Raw genomic sequence first — 23,469 nt, 5'->3', positions numbered from 1 at the left:
TCCTTCTTGATTAAGGTGTGCCTCTTGTAAATAGCATATAATTATGGATTTAAGGTTTTTTTTTATTTTACACATTTAAAAATATTTGTTCTAGATCGGTAAATTTCATCTATTTAAATTTAATCAAGAAGAATTGCTGCATTTGAGCTATGGTCTTGGAGAAGAATATTAAAAGTCCCATGGGCTGCCAGAAGACCAAAATGTGCGGGAAGAAGTGCAGCCAGAACGCTCCTTAGAATCCGGAATGGTGCGACTTTACCTTGCCGCAGACTTTTCAGACGTGTTATCGGGAGGGACTAGTCCCTGGAGAAGGTGAAGTAGAGGGTCAGCGAGAAAAGGTGAAGCTGCGACAGCTCGACACAGCGTCGCAGCAGCAGTGGGCTCAAACACAACCACTGTGAGATGGTGCAGGGTAGAGCAGTGTTCTGCTGGTTTGCCTAACCCCGCTAAGGGTCCTAACAACAATAACAGGGGTGGGAGGGAAGGGATAAAAATTTACTGGCTAAAGGGTTGTTGTTAAGTTATTGTTGTTAAGTGCTGTGGCGCCGGGGTTTCCGAGGAGCTTGAACCACCGACCTTGCGGTTCAGCACATTAACCCACAGTGCCACACCAGGACTCCTGTGAAGTTAGTCAGTGCTATGAAGTCAGTTCCCTGAGGAGCAGCTGGTGGGTTTGAACTGCTCACCATACACTTAGAAGTCCAATGCTTCTCCTGATATATTTTAGTCTAATTCTACCACCTTAGCATGTTTTCTATTTGCTCCATTTGTTTTTCGTTCCTTCCCTTCTATCTTGTAACCTCTTAGAATAATCAAGAATTCATTCAGCAGCTTGCTAGCTATATACCTGCTTACATGTTGCTAGTTATCCAGAGTTACCTGAATTAGTAAATCACATCATCAACCTGACAATGGAATAGCGCCAACAGAGATCACAACATAAGAAAAGGGCAAACCACAAGAGAAATGCACTCAAAACCTACTCTACTTTCTGCAGAGACAGGAGAAGCTGGAGCATCCGTGAAGACTGGGATACTACATTACATGCTCAGAAATTAAAGACATGAAAAGACTTGGCTGGAAGGAAAAGTTTAGGCACACTCCCAAAACAAAAACAAAAACAAAAACAAAATCAATTAATGGAAAAAGGAGAAAAGAGACATGGAACAGGCAAAGTAAACCAAGAAAACCAAAAGGAAGACCAAGAAAAGGACCAAGTCAAGCAGGTTCCCCAAAGATGAGACAGAGGACGGCAGATGGAAAGCGTCTACTTGGTACACATTGCTATGATATCAGGAATTAGGGTGAAATCGAACAAGAATGCTGGAAGAAAGATGTGACAATTTCTGTTGTTTTAAACCTTCCCAGTTCTAGTGGAGAAAACTTTATAACCAAGAATCCTATACCTAGCCAAACTACCCATGTGGGGGTGTGAAGACTGAAGACCGTTTTCAGATGTTCTCAGCTCAAAACAGTTTTCTTCCAGGTCCCCTTTCCTGGAGGGCCATCAGAGGATGATGGGTTCTCTCAATATGAGAAATTCATTCACGGGGACAAAAAGCAAGGGTCCCACACAGGAGAGGAGGTGAGAACCTCCAGAGGAACAGTGAAACAATACAATATCAGTACTCAGGTGGGCACTCAGACAGCAAGAGTCCAAAATGGAGGTGTCTGGAAAGCTCCGGAAGAGATTTCTGCAGAAAATTCTGTAGTCATTATTATGAAATTCTGTATGGAGTCCTGATGTGGCACTGTAGAATAAACATAGGACCACAAGGTCGGTTTGAACCATAGGTCAGTGGTTCAAATTCACCAGCTGCTCCTCAGACACCCTATACAGGATCACTATGAGTCAGAACTGACTCGACGGCAGTTAACAACAACAGATTGTTTCGGAAACAAATTCACAGCCTCTAGTGATAGTGTAATGGTTATGAATCGGGCTGCAATCTCAAGGTTGGCAGTTTGAAACTACCAACCACTCCACGGGAGAAAGGTTAGGCTTTCTACCCCCGTAAAGATTTACAGCCTCGGAAACCCTGTACAGGGTCGCTATGGGTTGGAACCAACTCCACGGTACTTAACAACAACAAGAGATGTTTAAAATCAGCACAAAAAACAAGGAGACTGGGGCACTAGCTGAGCATGGCCACATCAGACTGTAGACACAGCCCATGCTCGCACCAAGCTGCTGGACCAGCAACGAACAGCACCTTGGGACAGGCGTGCGTTCTCCAGCGTGAGGCAACCCCGTCCGCTCCCTGCTCTCTCACTCGCCTCTTAGCAGCTGAGGCTGCCAACTGTGTGAGAGAATAAGAGGAACCCATGGATCAGAGCCCGGGAAGGACCTGTGGGCACCTGTGGGCCCACTGTCCTCTCTGCTGCCTGCAAGTACGACACAAGGCTGTCACGAAGCATGCACGACTGACACGCCAGGCACTGTCAGGCACCACAAAGAGCCACGAGGCAGTCACGGCAGCCTCTGTGTGAGAATTATAGAAGATGCTTACAGCACCAACCCAAACACCCAGAGACACATCTACACACACGTCTGCATGCACATTTACACACGCATCTGCACGCACACCTACACACGTGTCTACACGCACACCTACACACGCGTCTAAAAGCACACTTACACATGCGTCTGCATGCACATCTACAAACGTGTCTGCACGCACACCTACACACGTGTCTGCATGCACATTCTACACACATCTGCGCACATACCTACACACACGTCTACACGCACATCTACACACACATCTACACGCACATCTACACACGTGTACACACACACCTACACACGCATCTACATGCACACATCCACACGCATCTACATGCACATCAACACACGCACATCTGACAGCACCAACCCAAACACCCAGAGGCACATCTACACACACGTCCACACGCACATCTACACACACGTCTGCATGCACATTTACACACGCATCTGCATGCACACCTACACACGCATCTACACGCACACCCACACACACGTCTAAATGCACACCTACACATGCGTCTGCATGCACATCTACAAACGTGTCTGCACGCACACCTACCACGTGTCTGCATGCACATCTACACACATCTGCGCACACACTACACACACGTCCACACGCACACCTACACACGTGTCTGCATGCACATCTACACATGTCTACACGCACATCTACACACGTGTCTGCATGCACATCTACACACATCTGCGCGCACACCTACACACGTCTACACGCACACCTACACACACGTCTACACGCACATCTATACACGCATCTACACACGCATCTACACACGCATCTACACACACGTGCACATGCACACCTACACACGCACATCTGACAGCACCAACCCAAACACCCAGAGGCACATCTACACACACGTCCACACGCACATCTACACACACGTCCACACGCACATCTACACACACGTCCGCACGCACATCTACACACACGTCTGCATGCACATTTACACACACATCTGCACACACACCTACACACGCGTCTACATGCACATCTACACACGCATCTACATGCACACCTACACATGCATCTACACGCACATCTGACAGCACCAACCCAAACACCCAGAGGCACATCTACACACACGTCTACACGCACATCTACACACATGTCCACACGCACATCTACACACGTCTGCATGCACATTTACACACGCATCTGCACGCACACCTACACACGCGTCTACACGCACACCTACACATGCGTCTGCATGCACATCTACAAACGTGTCTGCATGCACATCTACACACATCTGCGCACACACCTACACACACGTCTACACGCAAACCTACACACGCGTCTACACACACATCTACACATGCGTCTACACACACACCTACACACGCATATGCACGCACACCTACACAGGCATCTGCACGCACACCTACACACATGTCTGCACGCACACCTACACACGTGTTCACGATGACGATTCTGGGACATGGTGAGGGCAGAATTGAATTTGCTACTTTAATCACCTAGTTACACACAACCTACCCTCCATCATCCCAAACATCTGATTTCAAAGGGCAGTAATCTACAAGGGCCTCCTACACAACAGAATCTAAACCACAAGGCGGGTCGATGCCAATGCCGACCTGCTGGGCCAGGGTCACCCATGCCACGTGAGCTTGAGAAATCCTGGCAAGGCACCCAGAGGGTGGCTCACAGCACACGCGGGCACACCTGCTCCCACTGAGTGCCTCTCCCAGGACGAGGCTAGCTCCCCAACACAAGCAGCATGCCATTTGGATTTTCACAGTGAAAGGTCGATGGTTCAAACCCACCAGCCGCTCTACAAGAGAGAAAAATGTAGCAGTCTGTTACTGTGACGATTACGTCCCTGAAACCCCTCTGAGGGGTTTCTACTCTGTCTTTGAACATCACTACAGTAGTGATGATGTGTAATCGATGACAGCAATAGATCTGGTTTTGATTGTTTTAGCCACGCCCCAGCGATCAGCTGACTTCATTTTCACCAATCGCTCTCTTTCCCTTTCTCAATTTTCTTTCTTTGGATATGGGCAGGGACCAGGGGCATCAAGGGATACTAACTGAGGCACATGCTCCCCATGCCTCAAATTCACAACCATTTCCCTGTCACCCACACAGCAACCAGAACCAGAACCATCAAAGGCAACAGTGCTCCAGTTAGCTACAGCCACCTCAGAGCCTGATACCATCTGTTCAAATGAGAAGGCAGGGCCAAACAGGAAGATGCTGAAGTCGGGCCCCCCAGGTCTGGGTGAGCCCCAGAGTGGGAAGAGACACACTTGTCCATCCTCCCCAAGGGCTGTGGAGAGAGATGAGTAGGGGAGAGCACCCCAATGCCTCTGAGCTGTACTCAGCTCCTGTGGCCCGAGCTCTCTCTTAATCAACATGAGCCCCCAGTGATTCAACTGCGGAGTCACAGTGGACGGAGTCCAACTAAGACCCAAATGGGCACTGGAAAGGATACGTGGCGTGCCCTCTGTCCGGCAGACCAAGTAGAGACAGGCAGCGATGACGTGGGCCATCTTACGGCCCCGAGTTAGGTGCTTGCTCACGGCCATCTTGAAGAAGTTGAAGGCCGTGTCGAGGCAATGCTGGTTCAGCTGTAACTGGTTCCCCAGGTGGTGGATCTGCCGCTTCCCTGGACATGGAGACATACAGCAGGGACAGAAAACAAAAGGAAATCCAGATCACGATGCTCGGACATGAGAGATACCAACAAAGACATGATAACATCGCTCCTGTGCCGTGAGGTCAGAGGGACTGGAGGGCGCCCGGCCATCATTACTGAGCATTCTAACCAGATTCTACACAAGTGCTTTCTGACATTTTTCTGTGCCGCCATCATGGGGCGCATGAACGTGCTGGCCGACACTCTTCAGAGCATCACTAATGGTGAAGAGAGAGGCCAACACCAGGTTCTCATCCAGCCGTGTCCCCCAGCTCTAGTCCAATTTCTGAGTAAGATGAGGAAGCATGGCTAAGCTGGTAAATCTGAAATCACAGATAATCACCGTGGAGGAAACTGCTGTGAGCCTCACAGGCTGGTGAGACAAGTGTGGTGCCGTCAGCCTTTGATTTCACATGCACCTCAAAGTCCTAGCAAACTGTCCTGTCAGTTCAGTTTCATTGTACCGGTAACCTCACATGGTATCATGGACCACAGAAGCAAGATGAAAACACACAGCAGGGAAAATCCTGGGATTTTTTTCCTAGGAATGTAATACATACAAATAAAATGTACCAATTTAGGGGAGGTGGGAGCAGACTAGATTCCATAGCAGAATCCTGATTAAAAGGGGGTAAATGCAGAACAGAATTTCCAACCCTATCAGAATCCACACTCTCTGGAACCCGTGTTCCTGGGAGGTCTGGATGAAGCTCAGAAACTATGACCCTGAGGTAACCTTAAGTCTTAGGTCAGAAGTATTCCTTGGAGAATAGTTTGGTTTCTCTAGTAAAGGATGTCTGTCCGCCTTATGCACTGTGCTCCTTTAACGGCTGTCTCTATAGCAACACTGACAACATGAAGGGTTAGACAAGAACCTAGGACGCTGCGAGTCTATGGGAACACAGGATTAACTCAGAAAGAAGACTGGATGTACAACAGGAAGACTGTCATCAAAGTCACTGAATTGTAGACACTGTTATAAAACATGTAGAAATTGTTAGCTTGATGTAAGTTTTTGCTTTGTATATTCTCAAAAACAAAAATAAAATAAATTATTTCTTAAAAGAAAGAAAACAAATTCTAGAGCTGCAAAGTATAATAAAAATTTTTTTTTTTAAAAATCCCTAGAGAGGTTCTACAGTCTATTCAAACATGCAGAAGAAAGAACCAGTAAACTTGAAGACAAGCAATTGGAATGCCCCAGTCTGAGGAGCAGGAAGGAAAAACCCCAGAAAAACGGAAAAAGGCTCAGATCCTAAGGGACACCACCAAACAACCCAGCATAAGTAATCCAAGAGTCCCTGGAGAGAACAAGTCAAAATAATATTTGAAGAGGTAATGGTTGAGAACTCCCCAAATTTGACAAAATACATGAATCTAACGATGTCATCAACTGAACTGTGTCCTCAAAAACCGTGTGTGAACTTGGCTGGTGGTTTGGCAGTTAGGTGATGATGGAATCATCCCCCACGAATGAGCTGATATGATAGAGCACCCCTAAGCAGGTCATCACCTTCATCTGATATAAGAGGAGTTGTAAGACAATAAAAGGAAAGGAGAGAGCAGAGAAACAGGGATCTACCACCAAAAAGAAGAGCTGGAAGTGGAACACTGAGAAGCTCCTAGACCCAGAAGACTGATGCTGAGACATACGGAGCTCTCCCGGGAACACTGGACCACAGATGTTATAAGGAGACAAGACCTCCCCCAGACTCCACACACGGAGAAGGAAAGCCTTGCCCTTATCTGCCATCCTGAATGTAGATGGAAACTCTGAGAGATGTTAAAGACATCCACTTGTGATAACTAAGATAATATCCAAGAAGTGCAAGGCACTCCAAGCAGGAGAAACTCAGAGGGACCCACAGTGAAACATCATCATCAAAGTGTCAAAAGCAAAACTAGCAGATTGCGAATGGAGCCAGAGGGAAGAAACTCTTCACATGGGAGGCCGCAGCAACAAGATGAACAACTGATTCTCATCAGAAATCAGGGCATCAGAATACAGGGAAGGGTATTTTAAAATACTCAAAGAACAAAACTGTCAGCCAAGAATTTTATATCAAGAGCATACAGAACAATCTCCAAAATAGTCCACATGCTAGGCCATAAAAAGGCAGAAATTCTACAAAGTATCCTCTCTGACTATAAACTAGAAATCAACAAATGGAAAACTAAAATGCATGGAAATTAAACAAGACACTATACTTAAAGGACTAGTACTTGAAGGGAGGAAACAATAGGGAAATGAGCACGAAATATGAAAACACAGCGTACCAAAACTTACAAGACACAATGAGGGTCCTATTCAGAAGGGAACATAGAGCAGGAAACGCCTACAATAAAAAGATTTCTAATCAACAAGCCAACTGTAAGCTTCAAGGAACTAGACAGAAAAACTAAACCAAAGCTAGAAGAATGAAAATAATGAAGATCACACCAGAGATGAAACAAAACGGAAAATAATGTAAGGGATCACAGACAGTAAGAAGAGTTGTTTCTTTGAGAAATCAACAAAATTGACAAAACTTTAGCTAGACTAACCCAAGAAGAAAAGACAGAAGACTCAACCTACTCCAGTAAGGAAGGAAGGAAGGAGAGGATGTCACTGCTGACCTTACAGAAATAAAAATGCCAACTACAGATAAATTAGGTATCCTCGATGACACAGACCCATCCCCTAAAAGACAAACATCCAACACTAACTGAAAAGAAATCCAACAAGTGAAGACCCTGACTTAGTAACAAAACCACCACTACAATGGAAAGTCTAGGCCTAGATGGCTATGCGGAGCGCGGTGGCTCTGCACGGTAAGCACTGGACTGTCAACCAGCTTCTGTGCGGGAGAAAAGTGAGGAGTATGCTCACACAAAAAATTTACAGCCTCAGAAACCCTATACAGAGTCAGAACTGACTCAACACACTTAACAACAACTGGTGTATTCTACCAAACATTAAAAGAAAAACTGATGTCAATTCTTGACAAATGCTTCTTTAAAAATCCAAGAGGAGGGGTCATTCTTAACTCATTCGATGAGTCCAGCATTACCCTGACCCTAAAAGCAGACCTAAAGATGCCAAGAGAAGAGCACTGCAGAACAAAATCTCTTAGGAAGAGATCCCACCGCAGCCAATCGGTTCTGACTCAGAGCGACCCTGTCACACGTCTCGCAGGCTGTAAATCTTTACGGGGGCAAACAGTCTCATGGCTCTCTCATGGACTGGTCTGTAGGTTTGAACTGCTGGCTTTGTCTACAGTACCACTAGTGCTAGAGACATAAAATAAAAAAGGCTCAATAAAACCCTAGCAAGGCAAATCTCACAAGATAAAAAAAGGATCATACATCATGACTAAGGTTAGTTTTATTAAACTAATGTAATGCACCCCATTAACAGAGTGCCAAAAGACACATGATCATTTGGATAATGTACAATAGGTATTTGACAAAATTGAGCAGGATAAAAATATCCAACAAACTCAGGACAGAACACACAAACCTGCTGCCATCCAGTTGATTCTAACTCAGGGTGGGCGACCCTAAGGCGCAGAGAAGTGTCCCTCAGGCGTTCTGAGGCTGCTGGCCTTTCTGGGAGCAGATCTCCTGGTCTTGCAGCGTGGCAGGAGGTGGGTTTGAAGACCTTGCAGTTAGCAGCCCGATGCTAATGCTAACCCTATGACACACCAGGGCTGGAGAGGGTAAAAGGCTCCCTGCTGACATCATACCTTTCAGAGAAAGGCTGACTTTTTCCCTCGGTCAGAAACATGACAGGGATGACCGGCTGCTCCTGCTCTTAGGCCTCACCCTGCTCCTTCAACGACCAGACCACGAGGCTCACCCGGGGCTGGTCCCTGAGAACATAGATTTGGGGGATGGAGAGGTGGCTTCCACCATTCCTAGAGTTGGTGAGAGTGGCCCCCTGCCTATGGAGCTTATGTGGAACACGGCTTTCCTTCTGAGAGTCTAGAATTTGGCCCAGGTGACTAGTGCCTGGGAAAAGCCCCAAGTCTGATGAGCTTCTCTGGTGGCTGGCATGCCACGGGTGCTGTCACCACGTGCTGCTGGGAACGTCGTTAGCACATCCTGAGTGCCAGCTCCTCTGTACCTCACTGCACACACCTTTCCCCTTGGCCACTCTGGCTCCATCTCCTTTCACTGGGATAAACTGTCAGCCACAAGAAGGACTACAGGGTCTGCAGGCAGACCACCCTGAACACACACACCCTTGTCTGGTCTAGGAAGCTAAGAAGGGTGACATGGGAGGATGACAAAATGCTGAGTCCTGCAAGTCCTCCTGTTGGTGTTGTCAAGAGCCATCGAGTCAGTTCCCACTCATAGCGACCCTTATAGGGTTTCCGAGGAGCAGCTGATGGGTTTGAACTGCCAACCTTGTGATTAGCAGTCCAGTGCTTATCCTATAGCACCACATCAGACTCTAAGAGTCCTTCTAGGGCACCCTCCTAGGGAGCCCTTGGACTTAGAGATGGCTTGGGGGGACCCTGGATACAAAAGGAATCCAGGATGGAAATGGAAGTAAACCCATTTCTGTTGGAGCTGCTGTGATCAAGTCCCCAGGACACCCTAAGGAATCCACAGCAGGATTGAAGATCAACTTTAAAAAGTCACTGGCTGTCTAGTCCTGGTGTGGATTGCTGCTCCCTACAAGGCTGGCTGCTCATACCCTTGAAAATCTCATACAAAGTCCCAATGAGTCAGAATCGAATCAACAGCACTTAACAACAAGTAATGAACAATCAGAAAAAGATAGTAAGAAAACAATTCCAATGACAAAAACATCAAAAAGAATAAATTATTTACACAGATCTTATACTCTGATAACACAAAACACTGTTAAAAGAACTTAAAGACCTAAATACATGGAAAGAACATTCCATGCCCATGAATCTGAAGACTTACCACTGTTAACAAGTAATGGCAATACTTCCCACTGGACCAATTACTATAAAAATCCCAGCTGACTTTTTGGCAAAAATTGGCCAGCTAATTCAAAAATTCACGGGGCAATTCACAAGACTCAGAATCATTTAAATAACCTTGAAAAAGAAGTATGTTAGAGGACTCGGACTTTGTGATTTCTAAACTTACTCCAACATTTTCAGTAATCAGAGCAGGATAGTACTGGCGTGATGATGTACATCAATGGATTAGAGTCGAGAATCTAGAAATAAACCCTCACATTTACGGTCAGTAATACTTAAAAAGGACGACAAGCGGATTAAATGAGGGGAAGAATAGTCGTTTCAACAATTAGTGCTGGGACAACTGGATATCGACATGCAAAATAACAAAATTGGACCCCACCTCCCACCGTGAGAGCACAGTGGCTCTGTAGGATAAGCACTGGGCTGTGATCTGCAGGGTCGGTGGTTTGAGCCCAGCAGCCGCTACAAGGGAGAAAGAGGAGGCTTTCTGCTCCTACAGATTTACAGCCTGGGAACCTTTATACAGGGTCACCATGAGTCAGAACCAACTGGACCACGCTTGACAACAACAACCTCACACCATCTACAGCTAAAGTGGATGAAAGGCCTAAATGTCAGAGCAAGTTATAAAACATACGTTTTTATGACCTTGGATTCAGCAGTAGTTGTAGAGATACAACAAACGCATAAGCAACAAAAGAAAAACAGACATCGTCAAAATTAACAATGTTTTGTGCTCCAAAAGATACCATCAAGAAAGTGACATGAAAACCCATAAAACAGGAGAGGATTTCTAAAAATCATGTATCTTGTAAGGGACTTGTATCTAAAACACATAAAAAACTTACATAACCCAAGATGAAAAAGACCCAATTTAAAAATGGGCAAAGGATCTGAACAGACGTTTGTCCAATGTGTTGCAGATAAAAACTTCTATAAACTACAAAGGCCTGTCATTGCACTGTGTAATTGCTGTAAACCTGTTCTCTCGGGGCTTGTCCTAACCCAGACCCATAGGAACCGCTGGACCACAGCAGGACTCCGCAGAGCCTTTGCTGAGCAGCCCTGGGGCGCACCCAGGAGGGGGCTGAGTCCAGACTTAGAGGGCGGGCTCAGGAGAGGGTGCCCCCCACTTCAGCCTCCTGGACCCCGCCCCGCCTAGCAGCAGAATCTGGGGGAAATACCGTTCTGCAGGGTCTGTGCTCTTGATTCCTTGCCCAGATTCACATGGAAACCGCTGCCCAGCGTTGGGGTTTTGCCAGCACCTGCCAACACAAAAGGGTCATCAGGCAAAGTGTGTGGAGCAGAGCTGCTGAGCTGGCCCTTTGTTGTTCCGGTGTCCCTAGAGTGGCAGCAAGTCCCCTCTCCCACGGACAGGCTTGGGACCAGTGGCAGTGGGCCACTGTCTGTGACCTTTCCTAGTCCTGCTCCTGGAGTCCTGTGAACCGAGAGCTCAGGGCCGAGCACACTCTCGTCCAGCTGCAGTCATACAGGCCCATGCACAGGAATTCTGGGCACCACAACGTCTGCGGATGCGAGGCCTTGTCGTGGCCAGCCCAGAAGAGGCAGTCTGTCCTCCTGCCCACAGGTGTGTTATAAAGACAGGGGGCCCGGGGAATGCACCGTTCACCCTCACCCAGCCCTGTCAGGCACTGCAAAGCACTGAATCACTTCACATGGCTCTTCTATCCCAGTCTTGTAACTCCCACCAAACAACGTTTTTGCCCTTCTAGGTCTGAGCAGGGAATCCTGGTGCGGTGTTGTAGGATAAGGACTTGACCACAAGGTCGGTTTAAACTGCAAGGTAAGTGATTCAAACTCACCAGCCGCACCTTAGAAACCTTATACAGGGCCGCTACGAACCAGAACCAACTCAAGGGCACTTAACAAGTCTGAGTAAGAGAAGGTGGGGGAAGATGCTGATGGACTGACGTGGTTCAGGTGTGAGTGTTTAGCAGGGTCAACTGTGATTGTACAAACCGGGAACCCTAAGGGGTCTAAAATGAACCATCTCAGAAGCAGGAATGCAGGAATTCCACTCCCATCAAAGACGAGTCAGGAGGGCAGCATGTTCTATAGACCCCGAGATCCCTGCAAAATGAACGTCCTCGGCCCAGGGACAGGGAACTGTGGTACCAGGGGGCAGCAGCAAAACCAAAAGCCCAAGCACGAGGCAGAGCCCACAGAACAAGTACAGCTGAGGGACGCTGGGCAGGTAGCTTGCTTACAGAGTGGGCTGCCTACGAGCACTTAAGTTGGGGGCTAGGTGTGCTGACCTATGGAGCGAGAGCCACACACCCTCAGGATGAGGCTCGTGGTGGAGGGCTGTGTCCTGTGGACATTTATCAGTGGCCCTAAAAGAGAAAGACCTCCAAGGAGTTGCATCGGAGGTGCGGCAGGGTTCAAACGTAACAACCGTGAGGGTGGGGGGGGTTGGCCTGGCCTTTCATTCTGCTGTGCACGGGGTCGCTCTGAGTCAGAACCAACTTGAAGGCCCCTAACAACAACCATAAACGTTTTATAACATTGGTTGGGCAGAAAGGGGCCTGCCTGTGGGCACATCTGAGGACAGGCTGTTCTGACTTTAGAACTGGCCCTGAATTACAACCTGCAGGGTAAACAGTGGTTACTCACAAGGTCAAGTGTTGGAGCCCCCAAGCTGCACTGGGGAGAATGATGAGCCCTTCTGCTCCCGTACAGCTGTACAGCCTTATAAACCCTAGACAACTCGACAGGACTTCACCCAACTTACCTGGTAAGCTCCCTGACTGTGGGTACAGCGTCTGAATTCTGTGTGACCACTGCACCCGGAGGAGGAGCAGACAGTCTGTGAGTCTGTGAGGGGGAACGGTGTCATTCTGTGGGAGTGCCCTACTTGGAACTCCCATGCCATCCACACCGACCCCAGGAAGTCCCATGGCTCTCTGCTCTGTAGACTCCAGGGGCTGGGCCCCTGTGGGACAGATACCAAGACAGTCACACCATTCTCCCAGATTACCTAGCAGCCTCCATCAGCTGACCTTCCTGAGGCCCCAAGCTTCTGCTCTGCTGCCCTTTTAACACAGGTTATGGAGACTTTCACCAGCCATGTGACGTTTCCGCCCGCCCCGCCCCAGCACAATCCCAAACAAATGACTGACAAGGCTCTGAACACCCCTCCCCCTGGCAGCAAAGCAGTCCACACCACACACACACACACACACACACACACACACACACACCCCAATTCCTATCCTGTCCTTCCATTCTCTCCCAGACCCCCAAGTCACCCTCCGGGTCCCAGCCACCTGCTCTGGGAGGTGTTTCCTAAAGCATGTCCCTGGCTTGGGGTCTCAGATCTTTGTGGCTGCCGCCTCCGGTGAGTTCCTGTTCCTCACTGGGCCTACCTAGCCTAGAGAAAGGGCTAAAACATTGTTTGCTGAATTGAAACAGTCTCTCACCAACACCCAATTCCAAGAGGAAATACATGGAAAGTAGGCATGTATAAGAAAAAAGCTACCAGGAATCTCAGCATGTTAATACTACGGGGCAGACTGAAAAAAGAAAACTTAGGTAGAAAAGCACCACCTCTGGGACTCCTGGTGTGGTACTGTAGGGTAAGTACCAGACTTCCAACCGGAAAGTGAGTGGTTCAGATCCACCGATGCTCCGCGGAAACCCCACACAGGGTCTCTAACGATTCACCAGCACTTCACCACCACCTCTGCTCGAAGCTGTGAACTTGGGAGGTTCCTACCCTAAGGCAGCTAAACGTTGACATCTGCTCTGATACGGAACTGAAAGAAACTGGAAGTGATCCATAGACGGGCCAGTTGCTCAGGCGAAGCCATCCCCTTGTGGAGGGCAGGGACAGGACACCTCTGCAAGAGGGACTGAAGGACAGGCCAGTAAGGCAGGGGCAGGGTCACCAGCTCTGTGGCCAGCAAGTGTAGACACTGCACTTACCCAAAGAGCAGAACAGGGGTCAGAACCGGGGATGGGCACACCCCACGAAGAGAGACCACCCTAGACTGATACCTACAGAGCTCTGGTGGCCCGTGGTTAAGCGTTCCCCCACCAGCAACTCCGGTGACTCCTCCCTCTGGGGCCGTTGTACTCTGTAACTGACGCAGAGGCAATGAGTCTGGCGTACACTGAGTCAGGGACTTGTGACTCTAGCGTACTTAGTCTTACAGAGGTGTCTGCATGCACACCCAGGGCTCTGTGAGCACCAAGACACGTGCCTGCTTGGAGTAGGGGATCCCTAAAACTCAGTGTTCCACAGGCTAGCAGCCACAGAAGCATGCTGAGTAATCCACAACAAGCCGGAGGCCGCCTGTGCCCAGGGCCAGGCCCAGCCATGAGGAGCGCGTGCTCGGATTAGCCTCCGTCTCCACAAAGACATCGTTCATGCAGAATCCTAGCTGTGGACTTCCAAGATAAGGTTTTGTGGAGATTAGGAACTTTGATTCTGGAAATCATGGGAATGGGGGCCAAGAGAGGAGCCACGTTGCTTGGGCAGAGGCTCTTGAGGTGTCCTATGTCCAGGTGAGCAGGACAGAACCTGGGAGGGGCCCACTTCCCCGAGTGTCTCAGATGCTCTCATGTGTCTGCAGGAACGTCCTCCTTAGTTCCTGCCGCCCAGAGCCCACTGCCCTAGCCCGTCCCCTCACCCAGTCCCCATCCTGCAGACTCCAGCAGAGAGCCTCAGTCCTGGTGCCCCACCAGCCAGTGAGGGATCTCGTGCATGCATTCGCCAGGGGCGTTGGCTGCTCACTGGGCTGTGGATTCCCAGGGATCCTTGAGGGATGGGGCCTTCTCAGACTCAGAGAACAGTAGAGGCTCCTGCCGTGGGGTGCTTCATTCTCCACAGGCTAAGGAGACAATGCCGTTTTCAAGACAGAACTGAGCTCACGTGGGGCCAGAGGGGCAGCTCTGGCAGGCTGGAAGTACAGCCGGGGGCTTCTCAGAATGCACTCTCAGCCCATAGCCCATGGTGGCACAAGTAGGTAAGCACTGACTACCAGTCAAAGAATACAGGGTTGTATTCTTTCACCATACTTATTCAATCTGTATGCTGAGCAAACACTCCGAGGAGCTGGGTTACATGAAGGAAAATGTGAAATCAGGATTGGAGGAATACTCACTAACAACCTGCGATCTGCAGATGATAACAGCCTTGCTTGCTGAAAGCCAAAATGACTTAAAATACTTACTGATGAAGATCAGAGACCACAGCCTTCGGTGTGGATTGCACCTCAGTGTAAAGAAAACAAAAATCCTCGCCAATAATTAACATCCATATAAATGGAGAAAAGATTGAAGTTGTCCAAAGATTGAAGTTGTCAAATCTATGGTTTAAAAGTTCATTTTCCTGCGATCAACCATCAACACTCACGGAAGCAGCAGTCAAGAAATCAAAGGACATATTGCATTAGGCAAATCTGCTGCACAGGAACTTTCTGGAGGACTAAGGTGCGCCTGACCCAAGCCATGGTATTTTCAATAACCTCATATGGATGCGAAAGCTGGACAGTGAATAAGGAAGATCGTAGTAGAATTGATGCCTTTGAGTTGTGGTGTTGGAGGAGAATACTGAAAGTGCCATGGACTGCCAAAAGAACCAACACATGTGTGTTGGGAGAAGTGCAGCCAGAGTGCTCCTTGGAGGCCAGGATGGCCAGACTTCATCTCTCCTCCTTCGGACATATTGTCTGGTGGAACCAGTCACTGGAGAAGGATATCATGTTGGGTAAAGTGGACAGTCGGAGAGAAAGAGGAAGACCCCCAATGAGATGGACTGGCAGAGTAGCAGCATCAGTAGGTGACAACAATTGTGCAGCTGGCACAGGACCGGGCAGTGTGTGTTCTGTGGTGCACAGGATCACTATGAGTATCCGCGCCGACTCAACAACACCCAGTTCAACAGTCAGAGGCTCCAACTCACCCAGTGCTCCCTCAGGAGAGGAGTCTGGTGATCTGCTTCTGAAAAGTCAGTCTTCAAAACCTGACAGGGCATGTGGGGTCGCCACAAGTCAGAGTCCACTCATGGCTGGAGACTCCCGTACTACCCGGGACATGATCGGTGTGGGGCAGCGACATCCACCCCCCTTCGCCCTTTTCTACCTGGGCAGTACCTACCTGCCCCAGCACCTGGAGCTCTGAACACTGGGCCCACTGGTGGCTAGGGCTGCCTTCCCCGACCCGCCGACCACCAGCCCTACCCCAGTGTGTGCTCACCAGGCCCCGTGACCCCAGACAGCTCCAGCTCGGCCTGGGAGGAAGGATCACTCTCCGTTCTGGGCTCACCTGGTGCCTCTCCCGTCCATCCCGCCGTCCCTCAGTTTCCCCATGAGGCCTGCCCACAGACAGAGCCAGTGTTGGCCATGACCCTGACCTGTCTGCTGTTGGCATTATCCCAACAGACCTCAAGCAAAGTCTAGAGTGATCTTGAGGGGAGGGGGCTCCCCAGAGCCACACTGGGGGCTCCCGTTTGAGCAGCCACCAGGAAGGATACAAACACGTGCCATGCGCGAGAGACGAAGATGAATATGAGACAATAGGCCAGGAGGGCAGGGGACAATGGATGAACCCAGGGCGGGTTCTATGGGAAGGCAGAGCGAACGGAGGCATGGCTAGCAGACAAGACCCAGGCACAAGTCACCAAGGTCTGAAAGGAGACACAAAACTACTGGCCATTCCTCGGGAGAAAGATGAGGCTTTCCGCTCCCATAAAGATTTACAGCCTCGGAAACCCTGTACAGGGTCGCTATAGGTCAGAACCAACTCCACGGCATATAACCACCACCAGGGGAACACTGGACCCATCAAAGTTACTAGTTCAAACCCACCAACTGCTCCTTGGAAACCCTACACAGAATTGCTATGAGTCGGGACCGACTTGATGGCATTTAACAGGGGGACATTAGCAACAACTCTATGCACTTAAATTCAACAACGTAGATGAAATGGACCAATTCCTCAAAACCTACAAACTATTAAAACTCACATTGGATGAAACACATTATTGATCACCTGGCGCTATCAAAGAGACTGAATCTATGGTTTAAAACTTCCTAAAAGAGAACTTTCCAGGTAAAGATGGCCACACTGGTGTGCCCTAGCAAACATGTAAGGACCAAGCAACACCAATACTGAGCACTAAGCCAGCAAAGAGAACAGGAGGGAACATTTCCCCACTCATTCTACGAGGCCAGCATTGTTAAATGCCGTGGAGTCGGTTCTGACTCATCGGGACCCTGTATACAGTGTTCCGTGGAGTCCTGCTGTGGAGCTGTGGGCTAATGCACTGGACCACAGGGTTGGTTTCACTCCTCGGAAACCCTACACAGGGTCACTATGAGTCAGAGCCGACTCCATGGTACACAATCACCACCACCAATCCAGTACACGAGGGGCCTCTTTAAAAGTTCCTAGAAAAATTCTGTTCTCTTTCCATTCCATTTCCTCACAAACTTTTAGAAGCCCCTCATAAATATAGCACAAGATAACCAAGTGGGTTTACTGTGGTCAGACAAAGCAGGTCCAAGAGTCAATAACAAAACTCAACATCCATTCATGATTTCAAAAAACAAACTCTTATTGAGTGGTGAAAGACTGAATATTTCCCCCGAAATCAGAAACAAGGCAAGACTGTGTGCTCTAAGACAAGAAAGAGAAATAAAGGGAAGAATCAGAGAGCCCCTATTTGTAGCCAGTATGACTGGTTTACACAGAAAAAATTCCAAGGAATCTAATTTTTTTAAAAAAATGAAAAACTCCAAGCACTAATTAAGTTTAGCAAAGTCCAGAAAATAAGATCAACTGATGGAAAGTGGCCACATTTCTACTGACACTGTTGTCGTTAAGTGCCTTCAGTGGGTTCTGACCTGTGCAGCGTTTCCAAGGCTGTGGATCTTTGCTGGAGCAGATAGTCTCAACTTTACAACAGACAATTGAAAACTGAAATTTTAGTCTTGTGTGTCACTATACAATAAGCACTGGACTGCTAACCCACCAGCCATTCCTCGACGGCACTTAAAAATAAACAACATCAGCATCATTCCAACAGCTGCAAACACAGGTATAAATCTAAGGTGATGCGTGAGAGCTGTATGGCCAAACCTGCATGACAGCAAGGCAAGAGCTCACAGAAAGCCTGGCTGGAAGGAAACACACACTGCAGTCGTGGCCATTTAAAAATGCCAATTCTCCCAAATTTATCAATGTAGCTAACTGTTTCAGGGCCAAATTATTTCTGCTTCAATTTTTTTTGGTGAGACTATGTGTTTTTAGTAATGGAAGACATGCTGTAATCAAGAGGGAAATTTTTTTGAGGTAATATGGATCTTGACAATTATATAAGCCGCATTCGAGCGAGATTCAAAACGTCTGCAGAAAAACTCTAATATCTTTTAATTCCATTTTCTACAAACTTTTTGAAGCCCCCAGCGTGTCCCAAGTGGACTCTGACGGTAGGGTGGGTGCAGTGCAGCTATACCAGTGTCCGCCAGGTGGCAGCATCCACAACAACGGAGATCGCAGCTCGCCCAGAAACCTGAGAGGTCGTGGGCCCCACATTCACCAAAGGGTCCATGCCATTCCAATCAAAATCCCAGCAGGATTTTTCTATATACACACAAGTGTACTCTAAAATTTAAATAGGAAAGAAAAGGAACTACAATATCTAAAATAGTTTTCTAAAGAAAAAGGAAAGTTGGAGTTTTTGTAATACACAACGCCTCAAGACTATACAGAAAACGAGGTATGTGATACTGAAAAAATCACAGACATTGAGAATCGAGAGCCTCACAAAGTACGGCCACTGACTCTTACCAAAGGAACAAAAGCAATTCAGTGGAGAAAGAGCAGTCTTCTCAACAAACGCTGGGTAGGTTCACTCTCACAACTCAACAGCAACTAGCAACATAGAACGCACTGAAGCCGACCCTAACCCACACTTACACTAAAGGAGCCCTCGAACTAAAACTTTTAGAAGGAAATGTCCATGACGTGGAGTTAAGTGAAGACTTTCTAGACTTGACACCAAAAGTGCTATTCATAAAAGAAAAAGAGTGACAACTAGACTGTATGAAAACGAAAAACTTGAGATCTGTAACTATAACATATACACGGTAACTCAAGGCTTAACCTTAAGAAAATAAAAAACTCATTTTAAAAGTAGACAAGAGACTTGACCAGACAGTTCACCAACAAAGGGTGGGAGTGGTGGTTGTCGGCTCTGGCACCCTTATGGTCAGTTGTGGGTTGGACCACTGTGCTCCACAGGATTTCATTGGTTACTTTGGGGAAGCAGTAGTCAGAAAGCTCTGTTCAGCATCTCAGGAGCGCAGGAGTTCTGCTACCAGAGGAATGGCAGGTGAGCATGGAGCGCACTGAGCAGGTCCCCAGAGAAAGAGAGAATTCCATCACCAACACATCAAACAGGAAAGAGCTGACCAAGACGTGCCAGATGTTCGCCATCACTAGGCACCGGGGAACTGCAAACCAACACCACGATGAGTTACCACTACACAGCAAGTGCGGCTGTTGTTGCTAGCTGCCTTGGCCCCACGTATAACGGAGCAGAACTGTTTCATAAGCATTTCTTGGCCAAAATCTTCACAGAAGGATACCACCATGAAGCTGTGAGTTGGGATTGAACCAACAACCTTCCAGTTAGCAAACAATGGCAAAACACATGCAACACCCAAGCACATATGTTGTTGTTGTTAAGTACTTTTGAGTCGGTTCCAACTCATAGCAACGCTGTATAGGGTTTCTGAGGAGTGGCTGCTGAGCTTGAACCACCAACCTTGTGGTTCCAACCGGTTCTGCAGTCCAGCACATTAGTCCAGCACCACACCAGGCTCCTAAAGCTGTTGTTATTGTTGTTCAGACACATAGCGAACCCACGTCCAAGAGAATAAATCCGGCCGGCCCTGCGTTGTCCTCATAACTGGTCCTAGGCTTGAGCCCACTGTTGTAGCCACTATTACAAATCGTCTTGAGGGTCTGCCTCTTTTTTGCTGACCCTCTGTTTCACCAAGCATGATATCCTTTGCCAGTAACCAATCTCTCCTGATAACACGTCCAAAGTCTAGGAAACGAACAAAGTCTCTTACTTCTCTGGAGCATTCTACTGTACCTCTTCCCAGACAGACTGGTTCATTTTTCTGGAAGTTCATGGTATAATCAGTATCTTTTGCCAACATCTTAAGTCAAAAACATCAATTCTTCTCTCGTCTTCCTTATTTACTGCCCAGCTTTCACATGACTATGTTGTTGTTAAGAGTCATTGAGTAGTTTCCAACTCATAGCGATCCTATGTAGGGTTTCCAAGGAGCAGCTGGTGGACTTGAACTGCTGACCTTGTGGTTCACAGTCCCGTACTGATCCTACAGCACCACACCAGGAGTCCTTTGCACGAATACAAAGAGATTAAAATTAACATGACACACCTTGGTCTTCAAAGTGACATCTTTGCTTTTCACCACTTTTAAGAGATTTTTGCCCAATGCAATGCATCATTCGATTTCCCAACTGCTGTTTCCATGAGTGTTGATTTTGGATCCAATTAAAATGAAATCCTTGACAACTTCGGTAGATTATCTATTTACATGACGTTGCTTACTGGTCCAGTTGTGAGGATTTCTGTTTTCTGTATGTTGAGGTGTCATTTATACTAAGGCTGTAGTCTCTGACCCTCACCAGTATTTCCAGTCCTCTTCACTTTTAGCAAGCACGGCAGTGTTACCTGCATATGTTGTTGTTGTTGTTAAGTGCTGTTGAGTTGCTTCCGACTCACAGCGACCCCGTATAGGGTTTCCAAGGAGAAGCTAGTGGATTTGAACTGACCACCTTGCGACTAGCAGTTTAGTGCTTATCCTACAGTGCAGGTTGTTAATGAGTCTTTCGCCAATCCTGATGCTGCATTACTTACATAACCCGGTGTCTCCGATTATTGAGTAAGTATGGCGAAAGTATACAACCCTGATACACACTTTTCCTGATTTCAAATCATATAGTATCTTCCTGGTCTGTTCAAAAGACTGCCTCTTCAGACTGGAAAATGTGCCCTTTGGTTGTTGTTTAATGGTTATATATTCCTGAGTGGTTTTGTGTATATCAACAACAACAACAACAACAGAAGGAACAGAAGCAAATACTGTTGAATGATGATGCATGGAGGGGATTGTAATCACTGCAATAAAATGAAATACGATAGTTTGAGTGTAAAACCGATGTTCTTTGTAAACAATTACTCAATTCACAACAAAAACTTACATAAAAAAAAGATTGTCTCTTGGTCCATGTACAGGTTCCGCATGAGCACAATTAAGTGTTCTCCAATTTCCATTCTCTGCAATGTTTTCCATAGTTCATTCTGATCCACACAGCTGAATGTCTTTGCACAGTCAATAAAACACCTCTTGCAAGTTTCCTTTGGAACCCTGCCTGAATTTCTGGTAGTTCCCTGTCAATGTACTGCTACAACTATTTTTTAATTATCTTCAGAAAAACTTGACTTGCATGTAATATTTAATGTCATTGTTCAATAATTTCCACATTTTGTTAGATCAACTGCCTTTCAAATAGGCACAGATATGAATCTCTTCCAGCAGGTTGATCAGGTAGCTGTCTGGGAGCCAAATGAGCCATACAAGCTGTTGTGGTTAAGCGCCCACAAGTCGGTTTCGACTCTTAGCGACACTATATAGGATTGCCGAGGAGCGGCTGGTGGGTTTGAACCCTCAGAAACCTTATATAGGGTCGCTATGAGTTGGAACAGACTCCACGGCACATGAGCACCACCTCACCAAAATGGAGTCCTGGCGTAACCACGTAGGATAATCTTGTGGTTAGTAGTCCAGTGCTTACCCTACAGTGCTACACCAGGACTCAGTGTTGTTGTTGGTAAGTGCAGCTGAGTCCATTCCAACCCATAACAACCCTGTATATGGTTTCCACGGAGTGGCTGGTGAGCTTGCACTCCCGACCTTGGTGGTTCAAACTGACTTGCAGGCCAATGCATTAACCCGCAGTGTCACACCAGCTGCTTCTGAAGATGTAGCGACAATGGTGAGGATCCAAATGCCACAAGCACTCTGAAAGTTTGACAGTTTCTTAGCAAATTAAACATATGCCCAGGAATTCTGCTCTTGGGTAACTACTGTAAAGAAGTGAAAACTTAAGTCCACACGACCCGTCACACCTGAATGTTTACAGACGCTCTAATCACAATCACCGACTGCTAACAATCCAAATAACCCTTAATCAAACCAGAGTCCATGTAAGAAACACTCCCGCAGACCCTATATGTGTCAGAACAGAGCTGACATCTCGGAAGCTGATCACCCAGCCTTTCTACCAAGGTCCTTCTGGGTGGAGTGAAGACTGCACTCTCCACGGTGTAGCTGAGCAAGTTAACCATTAGCATCACCCCAAGATTCATACCATGTAATCCGACGACTCAGAAATAAAAACCTTCAAGTGCTGACTGATACACACAACCCCCTGGGTCAATCGGAAAGGCTCTATGAAAAGGCCAATCCCATAAAGATTACATGTGGCTTGATCCCATGTATTTGACATTCCTGAAAAGGCAAAGTCACTGCTGTTAAGCATGAAGAACAGGTCAAGGCTAGGGTTTGAGGACAAGTCCCTTGAGAAGGACATCATGCTCCGAAAAGTGGAGGGTCAGCAAAAAGAGGAAGACCCCCAATGAGACGGAACAGCAGAGTGACAACAATGGGCTCAATGCTAACTGTGCAGAGGGTCACCCTGAGTCAGAACGAACTCCATGGCACCTGACAACAACAACCGGTACAGGAACAAAGACCAGGTCAGGGGTACAGTGACAATACGGGTGAGTTGGGGGGAGGCAATGGGACGTTCCTTTGTCCTTATCTGTTGAGTCCCAGAGTCTATATATGTGTTAAAATTTACAGAACTCTACACCAAAATAAAGGAGCTCTGGTAGCACAGTGGTTATGAGTCAAGCTGGGAACCTCAAGGTCAGCAGTTCAAAACTAGCAGCGGTTCCGTGGGAGAAAGATGAGGCTTTCTGCTCCCATAAAGATTTACAGCATCAGAAACCCTATACAGGGTCACTATGAGTTTGAAGAGACCCAACGGCACATCACCAACACCACCACACCAAAATAGGGAATCCTGGTACAACTGTGTAAGATAAGCACTGGAATGTGAACCGCAAGGTCAGCAGTTCAAGCCCACCAGCCACTCGTTGGAAACCCTATACAGGGTTGCTATGAAGGAGCTCTGGTAGCGTAGTGGTTACGAATCGGGCTGCGAACCTTAGGGTCAGCGGTTCGAAACTACCAGCCGCTCCGCGGGA

The 23,469-nt window shown here is 47.6% G+C and overlaps 1 protein-coding gene across 2 annotated transcripts in view; it reads right to left on the bottom strand.

Annotated features, from left to right (window-relative positions):
- The window catches only part of BRF1 (BRF1, RNA polymerase III transcription initiation factor 90 kDa subunit), a 74,869-nt gene that overhangs the window by 39,833 nt on the left and 11,567 nt on the right, over positions 1 to 23,469 (bottom strand). The window contains exons 2-3 of one of the 2 annotated variants that reach the window (XM_006839479.1): positions 11,318 to 11,398; positions 4,987 to 5,160 (exon numbers count right to left, since the gene is read on the bottom strand). In XM_006839479.1, the coding sequence (XP_006839542.1) occupies positions 4,987 to 5,160; positions 11,318 to 11,398 (255 nt within the window). The remainder of the gene's footprint in view (positions 1 to 4,986; positions 5,161 to 11,317; positions 11,399 to 23,469) is intronic. The other variant, XM_006839480.1, reaches the window with a different exon arrangement.

Source organism: Chrysochloris asiatica, unplaced genomic scaffold (genome assembly GCF_000296735.1).
Source record: "Chrysochloris asiatica unplaced genomic scaffold, ChrAsi1.0 scaffold00025, whole genome shotgun sequence".
In the NCBI taxonomy this organism is placed as follows: domain Eukaryota; kingdom Metazoa; phylum Chordata; class Mammalia; order Afrosoricida; family Chrysochloridae; genus Chrysochloris; species Chrysochloris asiatica.
This window is presented reverse-complemented; position numbering and strand designations above follow the sequence as displayed.